Source organism: Jaculus jaculus, chromosome 10 (genome assembly GCF_020740685.1).
Source record: "Jaculus jaculus isolate mJacJac1 chromosome 10, mJacJac1.mat.Y.cur, whole genome shotgun sequence".
Taxonomy (NCBI): domain Eukaryota; kingdom Metazoa; phylum Chordata; class Mammalia; order Rodentia; family Dipodidae; genus Jaculus; species Jaculus jaculus.
The window spans coordinates 99,749,587-99,768,034 of NC_059111.1; the positions used below are offsets into that span (position 1 = coordinate 99,749,587).

An 18,448-nucleotide genomic window follows, 5' to 3' on the forward strand; every position below is an offset into this window, starting at 1 on the left:
CTTCTGGCCCCTTTGCACCACCAAGTTCCATCCACACACAAGCTGGAGCGCGTGAGGGCCTTCCAAGGCCTTCCCTTCCGAGCAGTGTGGCCCCTGGTCTGGCCCTCTTTGCACCTCAGTTCTCCAGACAAGACTCTTGAAGGAACCACCTGGCATCCTAGGCAAGTGAATGACATCAAGGGCACACCCCTTTCTTGGCTGCCTGATCCTGTTTTAAAGGGATAGCCTCTGAGACAGAAGGTGGCCCAAACCTTGGTGGAAGGTGACATGTTTTCAGGGAGGTGGGCCCCTCTGAAAGCTGGTCTAGAGGAGGAACGGAGGGAAGGGTGGCCCTGCACATTTTCTCCTGCCTAGGACTGTGCAGTATCAAAGGGAAAAAGGTTCGTGAACCATCTATGCATGGTGCCTTCTTTAGACAGTCGTTGAAAGTGTGCCAGTGAGCCGAAAACCCTAAAACTGCCCGGTGATCTCAATGGCAGGGGAGGTGAGTGCTTCGCACAGCCATTCACACATGGTCTCTTCCTCCTGTTCAGGTAAAGGCCCTTTTGTGTGCATGGCAGGGAGGGGAACAGCTCCATTTCTTGTTCTGGTTTTTCAAATTTTTATTCATTTATTTGCAAGAGAGAGGGAGAGAATTGGCATGTGAGGGCCTCCAGCCACCGCAAATGAACTCCAGACACATGTGCCAGCCTATGCATCTGGCTTACACGGGTCCTGGGGAATCAAACCTGAGTCCTTTGGCTTTACAGACAAACACCTTAACCGCTAAGCCATCCCTCCAGCCCCTGCTCTATTTTTGGTTTGATAGGGCAAAGTCTGAGAGCTGAGATGCCCGCATCTTTCCTTCGCTTTGCTCTGTAGCAGTGGAGATTGCCCCTAGGGTCTCACACACACGAAGCAAGCATTCTACTGTTAAGCTACAACCCCAGCCACAACCACCATCACTCTTTTGTTCAACGCTACTAAGTGGATCCTCTAATGATGGGCCTTAAAATGCTGTGACATGGACATGAAAGGTGACACGGAAGCTTCCTTTGAGGTCTGAGCATATTGCCACATCTGTCAGCACCGGTCAATCGCAACACAGGGGCAAAAACTTAGTTCTGAACCGGAGACGAATTTGAATCTGATCAGTATTTTGGGGGTTACTGACAAGGAAAACTTAGAACTAAATAAGACACTATGTGGCCTAACTATGTAAACGGTACAGCACTTCAGAATTGCTTACACTCAGTCCTACCTGTTGACAAAGAGACTGTAATTCACCTGGATTAAGGTCATTCAGACTGATCATCTGATGGAATGAATTGCATCAGGTTCTTGGGAGATCGCCAGTCCAGGTGCCTGAAGAAATTAATTCTGGGTGCTTGGGCCCAGAGGATAATGGACCAGACTATAAACAAGGTGATCTCTTTCCTTGTACACCATTTTCAAGAACCTGCCCAAGTGGGTGTAAGCCCCTTCTCCGGTTACTCCAGAAAAATGTGGGGGTGGCAGCAAGCCACACCCAAGAATGATGTCATGTTATCACACCTCGTTTCTCAGGCTTTAGCAGTGCAAAGGGGCAGGCCAGGGGCCCCTTCCTAACACCCCGCAAATGGAAGGCATTAGCTGCTCTTCTTCGTGTGGGGTGAAAATTCATGGGAAAGTGTTTAAGCCTGTAATGTTAAGCCCCAGACGATTCCTCCGTATCACTGATGAAGGGGAAAATAAAGGGATAACATGAACCCGATTCTTTTCCGGGTATTGTTTGTATAATTCCATTGCTCAGTGTTGGCCTCTCACCATCCGTACTAAATGTTATGGATTAGTTTAATCTTAAAACGTCTTTATTCAAAGGTATGAGCCATGTGTTTCTTTTCTTGACTGTAATACTTAAAATATTGCAAGATCGCTGAGCATAGTGCTATATGACTCCAATCTCAGCACTTGGGCAGAAGAGATCAGAGGACCTGGAGCTCAAGGTCATCCCTGGCTATATAGTGAGTTTAAGGCCAGCTGGGGATATATGAGACCTTATCTCAAAAGTAAACAAAACAGGGCTGGAGAGAAGACAGTTGAGGAGCTTGCCTGTGAAGCCTAAGGACCCAGGTATGATTCCCCAGTACCCATGTAAGCCAGTAGCACATGTGTCTGGAGTTCATTTGCAGTGGCTAGAGGCCCTGGCATGCCCTCTCTCTCTCTCTAATAACTAAATAAATAAAAATTTAAAAAGTACCTCGGGCATGGTAGCAGACACCTTTAATCCCAGAACTTGGGAGGCAGAGGTAAGAGGATCACCATGAGTTTGAGGCCACCCTGAGACTACATAGTGAGTTTCAGATCAGCCTGGACCAGAGTGAAACCCTACCTTGAAAAACTAAAAAAAAAAAAAAGTTTTTTAATTGCAAGAAGACATTGGCTGCCCCCACATTCATTTTCCAATCATTTTATTACATGATAATTAAGGTCATACTTGAAGTCAATATGATTAGCCAGAGTAGCTCTTCAATGACGTTGTTAAGTCACATCAAATCCCAAGGCTCATAACCAAGTAATACGCAGCTCTAGGCTTCGGGTGGCCAAGATCCAGAGTTGCGTTGACCTCTTGGCTTGGGCTGACATCAGCCACAAGATGAAGGTCTTCTGCCGGCACCCACAGGCGCGCAGGAGACACAGACAAGGCTATTCGTCAGCTGTCCCTTCCAGGATGTGCTTAAAGGAGAAGGGGGAGAACTTGTACCCAGCCCCGACATAGAATTTGTTCTGGAACTCCACCCTGTTGTTGAAGAAAGGGCCAAGGAGAGAGGGGATGAAACGCATACGTGAGAGGCTAGCAGGTACGGGCAGGGAGCAGAACACGGAGCGACTCCAGCGGGCTTTGGAAACCTCCCTCTTCCCAAGTTCCCTCTCCGCAGCCTCGTTTCCCACATGGACCACACTGCACAGCATCAGCAAGTCTACGCCCTCGCTGGGCAGCATGAACAGTGCGATGTTCACATTGTGTTATGGGATAGCTCTTCAAAGAAGTTGCTCTTGGATTCTATCTCCCTCCTGACTCCCATCTTGGGGGACCCTTGCTAATGTAAAACACATGGAACCTTGTCATATTTTATTTTTTGGTTTTTTTTTTTTTTTTGAGGTAGGGTCTTACACCAGCCCAGGCTGACCTGGATCTCACTATGGAGTCTCAGGGTGGCCTCGAACTCACGGCAATCCTCCTACCTCTGCCTCCCGAGTGCTGGGATTAAAGGCGTGCGCCACCACGCCCGGCCTCCTAATCTCTTATTACCAGTAGTCTCTGGGTGTAACTATGAAGGTCTGGGGTTTCCTGTGAGTTCCTTCTTGTGCTTCCCTCCTGTCTCCACTGTAGAATGCAGTGGCTTATTCTCCTGGGGTAACTCCCGCCCCCAGCAACCACAACAGCCAGACATCCATCCCAGACCCACTCAGCACGTCCAGATGTGTCGTCTGACTTATTTCAAAGCCAATTATGACCAGTAAGCATAGGGAGTAAATTACAGGGCATTGGTATAAACTGTGTGCATGCAAACATGCACTGCATCATTTAATGTGATGGAGGCAGATGGCCAAACTGAGGTTCCAAAAATGTACTAACTAAAGTTGCTAGCATCACACGACAGGTCAGGATAGGACTTCCACAGCCTGCCCTCTCTCAACTGAGCCCCAGACTTCCAGGGGACAAGCAGACCTACCAGTGCAGACGCAAGGCGTGCAGGAAGGCAGACAGGCCTTCCATGATGAGAAGGATGGCAACTGTCAGGACGGCAAAGATGGCGAAAATGATGAAGGCTGCAATGAGACCGCCCCAGCCCCGCTGGCGAAGGCCAATGTTCATCACCATGGTCCAGAGCACTTCGGACAGTTCTGCAGGACACAGGAGGGACATTTCAGCCACGAGGTCAGCCTGGTGAGCGCAGATTCCTTTCATCCTATCCTCTTTTGTATTTTTAGTTATTTATTTTTATTTTTCATCAGAGAGGGAGAGAGCAAGACAGAGAGAGAGACAGAGACAAAGAGAATTGGCATGCCAGGCCTCCAGGCACTGCAATTGAACTCCAGACACATGCACCATCTTGTGTGCATGTACAACCTTGCACACTTGTGTCACCTTGCTTGTCTGGCTTACACGGGACCTGTAGAGTTGAACATGGGTCCTTAGGCTTTGCAGGCAAGCGCCTTAGCCACTAACCTATCTCTCCAGCCAAGAAATAAATTTTACAAAAAAGATGATAGGGGCTGGAGAGATGGCTTAGTGGTTAAGGCGCTTGCCTGCAAAGCCTAAGGACCCATGTTCAACTCTCCAGATCCCACATTAGCCAGAAGCACAAAGATGAGGTAAGTACAAGGTCACACATGCCCACTAGGTGGCACAAGCATCTGGAGTTCGATTTAAGTGGCTGAGGCCCTGGCATGTGAATTTTCTCTATGTGTGTGTGTGTCTGTCTATCTGTCTATCTGTCTCTCTCTCACCTTTCTCTCTCTCTCTGAAATAAAACATTTTTTTGAAAATATATTTATCTCTTTGTAAGCACAGAGAAAGAGTGAGAATAGATATGCTAGGATCTCCAGCCCCTGCAAATGACTCCAGATACATGCACCATTTTGTGCATCTGGATTTATATGTGTACTGGGGAATCGAACCTGGGTTATTAGGCAAGCACTTTAACCACTGAGCAATCTCTCCATCTCATCCTATCACCTTAAACCTACAAGTCTCTTCTTCAATGCAACGGACACAAATCCCCAGGGTATGGGCAAGAGGTTGTCTACTGAAGCCATGTCCATGGTAGTGGAGTCTCCAGCAAAATAAATAAGACATTGATCACCAAGGAGAATAAGCAAACTATAGCTACTGGCAACAAAAGGACCGAATTTGAGTAACATGAGACAGACACACAAAAAAGCAAAACCTGGGCCGGAGAGATGGCTTAACGGTTAAGGCGTTTGCCTGCAAAGCCAAAGGATACTGGTTCGACTCTCCAGAACTCACATAAGCCAGATGCACAAGGGGGTACGTGTATCTGGCATTCGTTTGCAGTTACTGGAGGCCCTGGTGCACCCATTACCTTTCTCCCTTTCTCTGTCTCAAATAAATAAATAAAATATTAGGAAAAAAAAAAGCAAGACCTAAGAGGATATGTGCAACATGACTGGCTGTGAACTTAATGTCTATGTCTCTCCCCAGATTCATATGCTAAAGCTTGACACCCTCCTCCCACACCAATGCCAGGGTATTTGGAGATGGGTCTTTGGGAGAGAATTAGGAATAGATGAGGTTATGAGCCCCTTCATTATGAGATTAAAGAATAAAGAGATACAGGCTCATTCCCTCTCACATTCGAATTTTCATCGTTCCCTCCCACATGGAGGACATATGGAGAAAGTGGCCATTTGTAAAGGTAGGGAATGGGTCCTTACCAGAGACACCCTCATCTTGGACTTCCAGTTTTCAGAACTGTGAGAAAATAAATATCTGGTGCTTAAGCCATCCAGTCTATGGCATTTTGTTAAGGCAGGCCAAGAAAAGACAGGATTTCATTCACATAAATAAAAACCATGGAGGCCTTAAGGATGGCTTCACGGTTTAAAGCATTTTTGCCAGCAAAGCCAAAGAACCCAGGTTTGAGTCTCCCAGGACCCACGTAAGCCAGATGCACAAGGTGGCACATGCATCTAGAGTTCATTTGCAGTGGCTGGAGGCCCTGACGTGCCCATTCTTTCCCCTGCCCCGCCCCACTCTCTCTCTCTGTCTCTCTCCCTCTTTCTGTCAAATAAATAAAAACCATGGAACATGACGCAAAATTGCTCAAGGACAGATAAAGCCATCTGTCTGGCATACACATAACCCAGAGAAGGCCCCTTGGCCAACATGCACAGCCAGTGTGCCTTCCAGGGTCACCTGGTTGCCAGGCTGCTCACTCACCTGCATGAGCCAAGCTGAGGGCCCAGAGCCGTAGGTACGAGGCTGTGTTGGAGATGCAGCCCAGGCAGTACTCAATGGTGTGGATGGCTTGATGCACAAAGATGTCTCCAAAGTTGAACTGAAACACAGCATTTCCTATCTTAGTTCATAAAGTTCTCCACTCAGGCTGGAGAGATGGCTTAGCGGTTAAGCGCTTGCCTGTGAAGCCTAAGGACCCCGGTTCGAGGCTCGGTTCCCCAGGTCCCACGTTAGCCAGATGCACAAGGGGGCGCACGCATCTGGAGTTCGTTTGCAGAGGCTGGTAGCCCTGGTGCGCCCATTCTCTCTCTCTCCCTCTATCTGTCTTTCTCTCTGTGTCTGTCGCTCTCAAATAAATAAAAAATAAAATAAAGTTCTCCACTCTTCCTTTTACAGTGAGGTTGTTAAAATCTTATTTGCCTTTTTCCAATCAAAACAGTATGTATGTACGGGGTGTGACATGATGTTTCAAACACATATGCAACGTTCGCAGATCAAGTCAGGGTAACTGGAGCCTTAGAGCCTCTTCTAGATATTCTCCAACTTCATGGTTAGTGTGAATGAGTCGGCCCACTGGCTGTGGGACACTGGTACGTATGCTTTCTCCCAAACTGTGCTTCGGTACCCCTTAGCCAGCTTCCCTGTATGTCCTTTCACAGAAAAGTATTACAAACACACAGATGACTAAGAAACTTCCAGTCCAGGGCTGGAGGGATGGTTCAGCAGTTAACGTACTTGCCTACAAAGCCTAAGGACCCAGGTTCAATTTCACAAGACCTAAGTAAAACCAGATGCACAAGGGGCACATGAATCTGGAGTTCATTTGCAGTGCCTAGAGGCGCTGGTGTGCCCACTCTCTCTCTCCCTCTTTTTTTACCCAGAAGGAAGGGAGGGAGAGAGGGAGGGAGGGAGAGGAAAGGTGAGAAACAGCCTGGCTTCAATGAAGCCAAAAAGACCTCCCTGAATAGGAAGTGGTAGGGGGAGGTAAAAACTCATACAGAAAGATCAATCTGGTAGCACAATGGATCAGAGAGCCTGCAAGATAAAAAGAGCCGGCGCACGCCTTTAATCTCAGTACTCAGGAAGCAGAGGTAGGAGGATCGCTGTGAGTTCGAGGCCACCCTGCGACTCCATAGTGAATTCCAGGTCAGCCTGAGCTAGTGTGAAACCCCACCAGAAATGGCAGGAAGACAGCCACAACTCATCTTGACCTCCAACACTCTGCTGATGGGGCAACAGCGTGACTGGCCCTCAGGCCTACAGCCTAGCAGGGAGAGAAAAATGACACCGTGCCATGGTGTGAGGACTCCAGTGACTAAGAGGCACAGTATTTCATGGGATTGGAAGGAAGGGCCCCCAATCTAGTTGGAGCCAGCGTCATACAGGGCTCTGGGGTACTTGAGTCTGAAGGATCGCATTGGCAGCAATGGGGAACTGGAGGAGGGAGCAGCCGACACAAGTGTGGAGTTTGGGGGCGACAGTAAACCACCCCGGCAGGTTACTGCATGAAGCATCAGCTGTGGAAGCCGGGATCAGAAGAAAAGGCCAAGCTGAAAATAAACTCCTGGAACCTGGGCTGTTGGATAAGTAGGTTCTCACAAGGGTAAGATCATAGAAAGAGGGGCTCCCTTCCTTGGAAGACATCTTTATTCAGAGATGAGAAAAACAGGAAGTGATGAGAAAAGGTGGAAGAGCCAGAGGAGTCACAGCAGTATTCAGAAGGGACATCTGGGCAGGGAGGTGTTTGCAAAGACATAAGGGAGGAAGGTTAGGGGATATGCAGAAAAGACGAACGCTTACCCATCTTTCGATGGAACCAGCTATGAAGAATTTCAGGGCAGGGGCTGGAGAGATGGCTTAGTGGTTAAGCGCTTGCCTGTGAAGCCTAAGGACCCCAGTTCGAGGCTCGGTTCCCCAGGTCCCACGTTAGCCAGATGCACAAGGGGGCGCACGCGTCTGGAGTTCGTTTGCAGAGGCTGGAAGCCCTGGTGCTCCCATTCTCTCTCTCTCTCCCTCTATCTGTCTTTCTCTCTGTGTCTGTTGCTCTCAAATAAAAAAATAAAAAAAAATATTTAAAAAAATTAAAAAAAAAAAAAGAATTGCTGGGCAGGCTGGGCAGGGAGGGAGTGAGTTTGCAAACTCAGGAGAAAGGAGTGCAAATTTCACAGGATTCCTGGTTTTCACCCAGGCAACCTGGGGTTCAACTCCCTGTGTAGGAAAAGGATTCCCCACAGATACAGTGTATTCAAAGGCTACCTTGAGCATGCCCCACTAAATTCCTCCTGGACAAAATCCCTGCCTTCACGTCATAGCAAGACACTGAATTCTTCATGGCCACTGAATAACAGCCCCTGAACATCCAACTTCCATAGGACTGTGTGGGACACCCCAAAAGATCTACTGCCCTCCCTCCAGTAGGAAGCAGTATAACAGTTCACCAGCCCTGTTCAGGCCCATTTTGCAGTCCTCCCCCAAATGTCCCATTCACCCCCAGCTCCCCCAGTTTCTTTTATCCTCCCAGAGTCTAGACTGAAGGGTTAATAGCCTTCCCTGAAAACTAAAGGGAACTAAGGAGTTAATAACTATCCCTAAAGCTCACAGGCAATAAAGAAGCAACAGAGGTGTTCTGCCTTATTAAGTGAGACACCTTCTCTGATTGATGTACTCCCCTTAGCCTAGATGGCCTTGAAGGACCAGGGACCATCTGGGTCTCCTCCCTTAGACAATCCTGGCTGAAGCCTATTCTGAACAAGGACACAGACGGCTACAACTTTCTTATCAACCGCACCTGGTGCAGCCTGTTTTTCTTAGGATCCTCCTTATAAACTTGCACCCTAGCCTGGCTCAGTGCTTCAGCCTCCATCCCATGGGAAGGCTGCTGCCCCTTGATGTTTCTCTAAAATAAACTGTCTGAAGAGATCAAAGTCCAGTGTTCTCTTTTGCTTTTTTTTTTTTTTTTTTTTTACACTTTCCTTACAATTTGGTTGGAGTGGTGTTTGCAAAGAGGTAGAGGTTGTAGCCAGGAATGCTAGGGGTTATGTGGAAAAGGCAAAAGCCTATCCATTTTTTTTTCATTTTTATTTATTTATTTGAGAGCAATAGACAGAGAGAGAAAGAGGCAGAGAGAAAGACAGAGAGAGAGAGAGAATGGGCACGCCAGGGCCTCCAGCCACTGCAAACAAACTCCAGACGTGTGCGCCTCCTTGTACATCTGGCTAACGTGGGTCCTGGGGAGTTGAACCTCGAACCGGGGTCCTTAGACTTCACAGGCAAGCTCTTAACCGCTAAGCCTTCTCTCCAGCCTGCCTACACATTTTCTGATGGAACCAGCTATGAAGAGTTGCAGGGGCAGATTGGGCAGGGATGGAGTGAGTTTGCAAAATCAGGAGAAAAGAGTGAAAATTTCATCGTACCCCACACAGGTCTGGCTTTATCCTGGCTCCCGGGGGGCAACATCTAGACCCTCAGCATTTCCCAGAGTGTTTCTCACTGTGGGACCCTAAGGGTCTGTGTGGGGGCCGGCCACATCAGAAAGTCCAACCCAGTGGTTAGGCGGCTGGGACAGTGGGACGGATCTCCAGGAGCGGGTGGGGACTGGAGGTGGCTGCACTCTATTAGGCAGGTCTATGGAATGTAATCCCAGACAAACTTGGGGCACTAAGCTTCCTAAGCTGGCAGTACCCTGTGATGCATGGGTGCCAGGAGAGGAATGTGTTCTTTTTAAATATTTCATTTTTTTATTTGAGAGAGAGAATGGGCACACCAGGGCCTCTAGCCACTATAAACGAACTCTAGGTACATTTGCCACCATGTGCATCTGGCTTTATGTGGGTACTGGGGAATCGAACCCTGGCCCTTAGGCTTTGTAGGTAAGCACCTTAACCGCTGAGCCATCTCTCCAGCCCAGGAATGTGTTGGGGAGTGTACAGAAACTGCCCAGAACTCTCCCATTTCTAGTTCTGTTCTACAAGCCTCTACTCTTCGTCGACTTGCATTATTTTGCTGTAACAAAAAAAAAAAGTATCAATAAGTAATGAGCTGTTCTACAGAAATGATTGACACTGAGATTCTGAAGGGCTTACTTAGTTTGTAGCCAGCTGGTCTAAAGTGATGGAATTTCTGGGGATCCCCAGATATGTAACGGGTATGTTAAGTAGATGTGAATCTGTCTAACTCCTGGTGAGGAAGGGAGGTAGGAGAAGCGCATGCAAGAAAAGCAGAAGCAAGGCTATGTGGCCGATGCTCGATTACAGCCTGGGGTGAGAGGTTCATAAACAGAGCCTCAAGTTAGCCAAACAAGGGCAGCCAGCTCATGGATGGGGTGTTGGTGGACAGTGCCTGCCTGCAGATAGAAGACAGCAAGGGACTAGGTGGAGGAAGTTATCTGGGCAGGCATGGGACTTGTATCCCAAGTCATGTGGGCTGGCTTCTCAAACAACCCAGCCAGTGTGACAGAAGTGACAATATGAATAGCCCCAGCCAAAATATTAAAGCTCTGGGGCTGGAGAGATGGCTTAGTGGTTAAGCACTTGCCTGTGAAGCCTAAGGACTCCAGTTCGAGGCTCCATTCCCCAGGACCCACGTTAGCCAGATGCACAAGGGGGTGCACGCATCTGGAGGTCGGTTGCAGAGGCTAGAGGCCCTGGCGCGCCCATTCTGTCTCTCTTTCTCTCTCTCTCTCCCTCTTTCTCTCTCTGTCTGTCACTCTCAAATAAATAAAAACAAACAAACAAAAAAAAAAACAATAAAATATTACAGCTCTGTCAAACTGGTACCAACCAGTAACTAGGTGTTCTGATCCTCACAGATACTTCCCTTTCCCCAGGCCTTTCCAAATACACTGACTCACGGGGAGGCCAGCAGAGGCGCCCAGGCTGCCCAGCTCATTTGGGGGTCATTTAGGAGGGATCACAACCCAGGCAGCTGTTAAGCCCAGGTTCCAGTTGCAAAATCAGTACAAACTGGGAAATGGGCCTTGGAAGCCAGATACCTCCTCATCATGGTCATCCTGAGTCCCGTGGGCGCTCGCTGGAGCCTTCTGGCCAGAGTTGTTAGAACGGCCGCCTTCAATGTCCTCAGTGGCATCTTCATGGATCGTGAACGACTGTAGCTGTCAGCAAGGAAGGGAATATGAAGACAGCACTCAACTTAGCCTTGGAATTTGGGGAAATGTTATATAAAATAAAGGTTCTCATTCAGTGGTTGTTAAGTATCTCACACATGCCATACTCTCAATATTATCTCATTCAGCCTTCAAAACAATCTTTTTGTTTGTTTCGGTTTTTGAAGGTAGAGTTTCGCTCTGGCCCAGGCTGACCTGGAATCCACTATGCAGTCTCAGGGTGGCCTTGAACTCACAATGATCCTCCTACCTCTGCCTCTTGAGTGCTAGGATTAAAGGCGTGTGACACCATGCCTGACGACAATTATTTTATATGAGTAGAATTATTCTGTTTGACAGACATGCCATCCAGCACAGAAAAGTTAAGAAATGTGACCCAGGGCTGGAGAGATGACTCAGTAGTTAAGGCACTTGCCTGCAAAGCCTAAGGACCCTAATTTGATTCCCCAGCACCCACATAAGCCAGATGCACAAGGTGGCGTATGTGTCTGGAGTTCATTTGCAGTGGCTGGAGGCCCTGGTGCACCCATTCTCTCTCTCTCTCCTCTCTCTCTCTCAAATAAATAAAACTGAAAAAAATAATATTTTTACTTTTTTTGTTTATTTTTATTTAGTTATTTTGACAGTGACAGACAGAGAGAGAAAGAGGCAGAGAGAGAAGAGAGAGAGAGAATGGGTGCACCAGAGCCTCCAGCCACTGCAAACGAACTCCAGACGTGTGTGCCCCCTTGTGCATCTAGCTAACGTGGGTCCTGAGGAATCGAGCCTCGAACTGGGGTCCGTAGGCTTCACAGGCAAGCGCTTAACTGCTAAGCCATCTCTCCAGCCCAAAATAAAAATTTTTTTAAAAAGAAACGTGACCCAGATTACATAGCTGATAAGACCAGCAAGTGACAGAGCCAAGATTCAAATCCAGGTAACAGATCCCAGAGCATGTGCTGTTCTGCATGGTGCTCTAGAATGTGGCAAATTATACAGTCTCAACAGCAAGCAATGCAGGGACAGCAGAGCCTTTCCTTTGTTAAAAGAAACACACCCAGTCATAGATTGTTGGCTGAACTTTGGATATACCCTGGTGACATAAATCAGTCAGATCTCTATGGGCAAAAAAATCACCTAACATTAATAAATTGTCCAACATAAATACAACTTCAAGTACATTTTGACTTTAAAAAAACAGCATAGGGGGCTGAAGAAATGGCTTAGCAGTTAAAGCACTTGCCTGCAAAGCCAAAGGACCCAGGTTCGATTCCCCAGGACCCTAGTAAACCAGATGTGCAAGGTGGCACACGTGTTTGGAGTTCGATTGCGGCAGCTGAAGGCCCTAGCTTGCCCATTCTCTCTCTTTCTACCTGCTTCTCTCTCTCTCTCTCTCTTTCTCTCTCTCTCTCTCTCTCAAATAAATAAAATAAGATTAAAATAAAAAATATCTTAGGAGAAAATTTCAAGTATAATCAACCATTCAATTTGCCTAGTTTTATCCTCAAATTTGCATGCATCTGAAAAGCTTAAGACAGGAAGCATTTCAGACTTCAGTTCTGTAAGATTTTAGGATATCTTCATGTACATAATAACATATCTCATGGATGGTACCCAAGTTTAAACACACATAGCTTGAAGATAATTTTTAATTAATTAAAAAATAAAATTAATTCATTTTTGAGAGCTATAGAGAGAATGTGTATGTGAGTGTGGGTGCGCCAGGGCCTCTTGCCACTGCACATGAACTCCAGACACATGGGCCACTTTGTGTATCTGGCTTTACGTGGGTCCTGGGGAATCAAACCCAGGCTGGCAGGCTTTGCTAGCAAGTGCCTTTAACCCCTGATCCATCTCTCTACTACAACCCGTAGGTAATTGTTTTGTTTTTGTCCAGGATGCAGCCTGCAGGTGACTTAGCAACACTCTGAGTAAGCCCGCCTTTTGAGCGCATCACCACTGCATGAGATCAGACGGAAACTTTACACTTGTGGTGCTGTTGGAGCTCAAAACACTTCTGATTCCAGAACCTTCCAGCTTTTAGATTTTCAGATGAGGGCTGCTTAGCTTTTATTTCTTTCATGTAACTGTGAGGCCTAATTTTCCAAATGCAAGGTTTTTCCTAGAATGCTTTCATAGCAGTACTATAAATTAGATATTAATATCTTTTTTAAATTTTTTTTTTTATTTGAGAGAGAGAGATAGAGGAGGAGGAGAGAGAAAGAGGCAGGTAGAGAATGGCACTCAGGGCCTCCAGCTACTGCAAACAAACTCCAGACACATGCTCTCCTTGTGCATCTGGCTTACATGGGTCCGGGGGAGTTGAATCTGGGTCCTTTGGCTTTGCAGACAAACACCTTAATGGCTAAGCCATCCCTCCAGCCCTGAAGATGGGTTTTATACCTTTCTCTTTTTTGCATATGTTATGTGTGTATGCATGTTTGCATGTGTGGAGGTGCATGTGTATGTGCGGGTGTGCATGTGCATGTGGAGACCAGAGATCAACTGGTGTCTGCTTCACTTGGTCTCCACCTTACTTTTTTCAGACAGAGTTTCTTACTGAGCCTAGAGCTAGCTCATAGATCTGGCTAGACTAGCCACCGAGCCTCAGGGACCCTCCTATCTCTACCTCCCCAGCACTGGGATTCTAGGCAGGCTCTGCTACACCTGGCTTTTTACACGTGTGCCGAGGATCCAGATTCAGGTTCCAATGCTTGTGCGGCAAGCAGTTTACCCCCTGAGCTCTTTCCCAGCCCTGTCTTTACCTTTTTTCGTCAACAGATCTGTACTTAATATTTATAGGACAAGGGAAAAATTGGAAGTCCACATACCATATGTTTAAATATTTAAAAGTTATAAAGGGCTGAAGAAATGGCTTAGCAGTTAAAGCTTTTGCCTGCAAAGCCGAAGGATCCAGATTTCGATTCTCCAGGACCCATGTAAAGCCAGATGCACAAGGTGGTGCACGTGTCTGGAGTTCATTTGCTGTTGCTGGAGGCCCGAGCATGCCCATTCTCATTCTCTCTCTCTCCCTCTCTTTCTTTTTCTCTCTCAAATAAATAAACAAATAAATTCTTTTTAAGTTGTAAATAAAGCTAACAAAATTTTAAATAAAGTATGTTCTAACTTCTTGCTTGATAAGTAATCCTTATAAGTACTTGGGAGGAAAAAGAAAGCAGCAGAAGGGGCCCTGGTACACCACACACACACACACACACACACACACACACAAGTTCAGATGCTTATCAACTATTAAAGATCAGGACTGGAGAGATGGCTCAGTAGTTAAAGGAGCTTGCTTGCAAAGCCTGACAGCCTGGGTTCAATTTCCTAGCACTCATGTAAAGCTGGAGGCATAGTGGTGCATGGGGTTTGAAGTTCATTTGCAAGAGACCCTGGCACACTTATACACAAATAATAAAAATTTAAAAATATTAATGACCGCTTCAGAGCACACATCCATCCCGAGCCACATCTGGGAGCTCTGAGATTTAATGTGTTTGGGAAGAAGAGGGTCATTGTGCTGGAACAAAGCCCAGTGTAACTCTGCAGAAGGAACCACACCTGGGGCAGGTCAGCCCCTCAACCCCTCCCCAGGCTCGCTGGGTGCTCTCACCTCCCAGAATTCCATGTCACGGAAACCACACTGCTCCCCAAGCCAGGCGAACTGAAAGCCTGCCTTACCTGCGATCGCCGGTGCCTGGCTCTGAGAATAAATGGCTTAATCAGGAGCATCCACGGCACAGAGATCAGCGCCATAATGACGAAGAAAGTTTGGACTTCTTGCTGCAAAACCAAAAATATAGGACATGGTGAGATCTGGTCATGGTGACAAACTGCAAAGCCCTGGTCGTGCCATTAAGGGGACGAGGGTGGGTCAGTCAATGGCACTCTTCATCGTCACTTCTGCAGCGTTCCTAGGGACATTTCGGGCCTGTGGTGCCCACTGTCCTAGGAAGGGAGGTGACATTTCTGTACTGCTAACTCTCTATGTCCTCCTGCATGCGCGTTGCCCCATACAGGCATCATACGGAGCTGGTCTTAGAGCGAGACTCGGGACACACCATACAGGCAGCTTATGTGTCCGCTGCTCCTTTAAGCCCTGTCCCACGGGCACACTCAGCCCTAGTTCTGGAAGAAAACAGTGGCAGGTCCATGACTCACCACCGTACACTAAACCATAAGGCCTTGGGGTCACTTTACACTCAACCAGGAATTATGTATTTCCTGTACTAGATGATTATCTGAGCTTCTTTGAACTCTCTTATTAAAATGAAAGGGAGAGTCTCCCCCAACAACCAAAAAAAACCTCCATGTGACTTTCCTCCTCATAGTGGGCACCTCCCTCCCTTGTGGGTGACCCACCGCACACCCTCATCCTGGTTTTTCATGGCTCACTTTGTCCTGGGGCCTCTGCTGAGAGACCCAGGAGGAGTTCCGCTATCACCACACCACCGTGCTCTTGTTTTTCCTTCCAGGTAGAGTCTCAGTCTGGTCCAGGCTGACCTGGAACTCACTATGAAGTCTCAGGGTGACCTCGAACTCACAGCGATCCTCCTACTTCTGTTTCCTGAGTGCGGGGATTAAAGGCGTGCACCACCACGCCAGGCGAAAAGAAGAATTTTTTAAAGCAGAGATATTGGGGCTAGGAAGTTGGTTCAGACAGTAAAGATGCTTGCTGCTGGCCTGGGATCAATACTGCAGCCATCCACATAAGCCAGTGAGACACACACACACACACACACACACACACACACACACACACACACGCACACACAAAAGTGGTGCAGTGGGATCAAGGGAAGGGATTGAGTAAAGGAAGGGTGGGAGGAGAGTTAATCAAATTTAACCCAGAGCTGGAGAGATGGTTTGGCGTATGACTGTGAAGCCAAAGGATGCAGGTTTGATTCCCCAGTACCCACGTAAGCCAGATGCACAAGGTTGCGCATGCATCTGGAATTTGTTTGCAGTGGCTGGAAGCCCTGGTGTGCCCCATTCTCAATCTGTCTCTCTTCTCTCTCTCTGCCTCTTTCCCTCTCTCAAATAAATAAATAAAATATTTAAAAAAAAAAAAAACCTTGGCTGGAGAGATAGCTTAGCGGTTAAGTGCTTGCCTATGAAGCCTAAGGACCCTGGTTCGAGGCTTGATTCTCCAGGACCCACGTCAGCCAGATGCACAAGTGGGTGCACGCGTCTGGAGTTTGTTTGCAGTGGCTGGAAGCCCTGGCATGCCCATTCTCTCTCCCTCTCTCTCTATCTGCCTCTTTCTCTCTCTGTCACTCTCAAATAAGTAAATAAAAATGAACAAAAAAATTAAAAAAAAAAAAACCTAAGGCAGGGGAAGTCATGAGCCCTAGGGGAGTAACGTCTGCTCTTGTCTGGCTAACTACATACATTATGCCTACCAAACTGCCCTATAAGCAGTTCTATAAGTCTTTATACCCATATATCAATGCTACTCTTACTTCTGGTTAGAGAAACTTCTCTTTTCAGATGGCGATGACCAATGGGGTGATTAAAAAGTCACCATAAGCCAAGCATGGTGGCTCACGCCTTTAATCCCAGCACTCGGGAGGCAGGGATAGGAGGATCACGGTGAGTTTGATGCCACCCTGAGACTACATAGAGAATTCCAGGTCAGCCTGAGCTAAAGTGAGACCCTACCTCGAAAAAAGAAGTGACAGAGGAGTGCTCAGCACTGAGACATCTCTATCACACCCTCCAAGGCTGAGGGTCCATTGTGGAAGAGGTGGCGGAAAGAATGTAAGAATCAAAGGAAGGGTAGGGCTGCTTATAGTGGAACCTTCCAGACAAAAAAAAGTGGCCCTGATATTCATGACCTCACAGTGCCTGACACTGCCTACACAAGACCTTCATAATGAGGAAGCAGTGGTGACATCAGAATAGAAGAGAAACTCCTCAGAAAGAAGGAGGGATTCAACAGAGGCTGGATTGGGGAGGAGGAAAATGGGGGTGGTGGGTGGGAATTATCATGGTTTATTGTCTACACTTATGGACGCTGTTAATAAAAGAAAAAATTTTAAACTGATACAAGTGTCAGGCATTCACCTGAAGTGGTAAGAAACCCTGACACGCCCACACCCGCATAGCACACATGGGCAAATCAATAACATAAGACATTTAAAAGTAAGGTACCTGACGCCTGTACAGGGGCGCGTTGGAAGGGTCATCATAGTCGAACAGGAACATGCTGATGAAATGGATGAGGATGCTGGGGGCGTGCTGGGATGTGTGGGCGTCATATTGGCACCATTTGAAAATGATCATGAAAACCAGGTACCCAAACAGGCACAGCATAAAGATCATCTCAGGAACGAACTGCAGAATGATGTTGAGAGACCTTCTGAAGTGTCTGGGGGCGGAGAAACACATATAAGCCAGAACACCCAAGGAACATTAGTACTTGATCTCTCTTCCCAAAGCACAAAATGTTCACTTCTCTCTTGAACACCACGGGCAAATGGGGACAGCTCCCCTGGAAAACACAACCATGTGCCGATAGAAAAAGAATGAAAGGAAATTCTGGGGCTGGAGAGATGGCTTAGCGGTTAAACGCTTGCCTGTGAAGCCTAAGGACTCAGGTTCAAGGCTTGATTCCCCAGGACCCACGTTTGTTAGCCAGATGCACAGGGGGGCGCACATGTCTGGAGTTGGCTTGCAGTGGATGAAGGCCCTGGCATGCCCATTCTCTCTCTCTCTTTCTTTCTCTCTGTCTGCCTCTTTCTTTCTGTGTCTATCACTCTCAAATAAATAAACAAAAAAGTTTTAAAAAGAAAGGAAATTCTGGAAAACGCTTTTGTACAAAAGACTCAGAGAGAAGGTGAGTCTAGAAGGTAAGATCTAAAGCCAAGGTCTTGTCCCACAAAGAGAGCTGCAATTTGGCCACAGCTTTGCAAGCATACCTCACTCTCAGGAAGACATTTGAGAGAGAAAGGATGGAATAACAGACACATAGAAGTTCTTCTCCTAAGAATGCATTAAGACAGGGATCTGCAAACCATGACCCGTGGGCCAGAATCAACTTGTCTTATACAGGTTGGGGGTAAAGAATGGTTCTATTGGGCTGGAGAGGTGGCTTAGTGGTTAAGGTGTTTGCATGCGAAGCCAAAGGACCCACGTTCGATTCCTCAGGACCCACGTGAGCCAGATGCGTAGGTTGGGTATGCACCTGGAGTTCATTTGCAGAGGCTGAAGGCTCTGACATACCCATTCTCTCTCTTTCTCTCAAATAAATAAATAAATAAAAATAAACTTTAAAAAAAAAACATTTAAAATGAGCTGGAGAGATGGCTTAGTGGTTAAGGTACATGCCTGTGAAGCCTAAGGACCCAAGTTCGATTCGCCAGGTCCCACATAAGCCAGATGCACATGATGGCACGGGC

General features: G+C 47.2%; 1 protein-coding gene across 3 annotated transcripts in view; it reads right to left on the reverse strand.

Annotated features, from left to right (window-relative positions):
- Positions 1 to 2,412: 2,412 nt before the first annotated feature.
- The window catches only part of Atp6v0a4 (ATPase H+ transporting V0 subunit a4), a 69,218-nt gene continuing 53,182 nt past the window's right edge, over positions 2,413 to 18,448 (reverse strand). For all 3 annotated transcript variants that reach the window (XM_045160827.1, XM_045160828.1, XM_045160829.1), the window contains 6 exons: positions 17,202 to 17,418; positions 14,730 to 14,831; positions 10,935 to 11,054; positions 5,927 to 6,044; positions 3,696 to 3,867; positions 2,413 to 2,758 (listed from right to left, as the gene is read on the reverse strand). In XM_045160827.1, the coding sequence (XP_045016762.1) occupies positions 2,665 to 2,758; positions 3,696 to 3,867; positions 5,927 to 6,044; positions 10,935 to 11,054; positions 14,730 to 14,831; positions 17,202 to 17,418 (823 nt within the window). In that variant the 3' untranslated portion in view covers positions 2,413 to 2,664. The remainder of the gene's footprint in view (positions 2,759 to 3,695; positions 3,868 to 5,926; positions 6,045 to 10,934; positions 11,055 to 14,729; positions 14,832 to 17,201; positions 17,419 to 18,448) is intronic.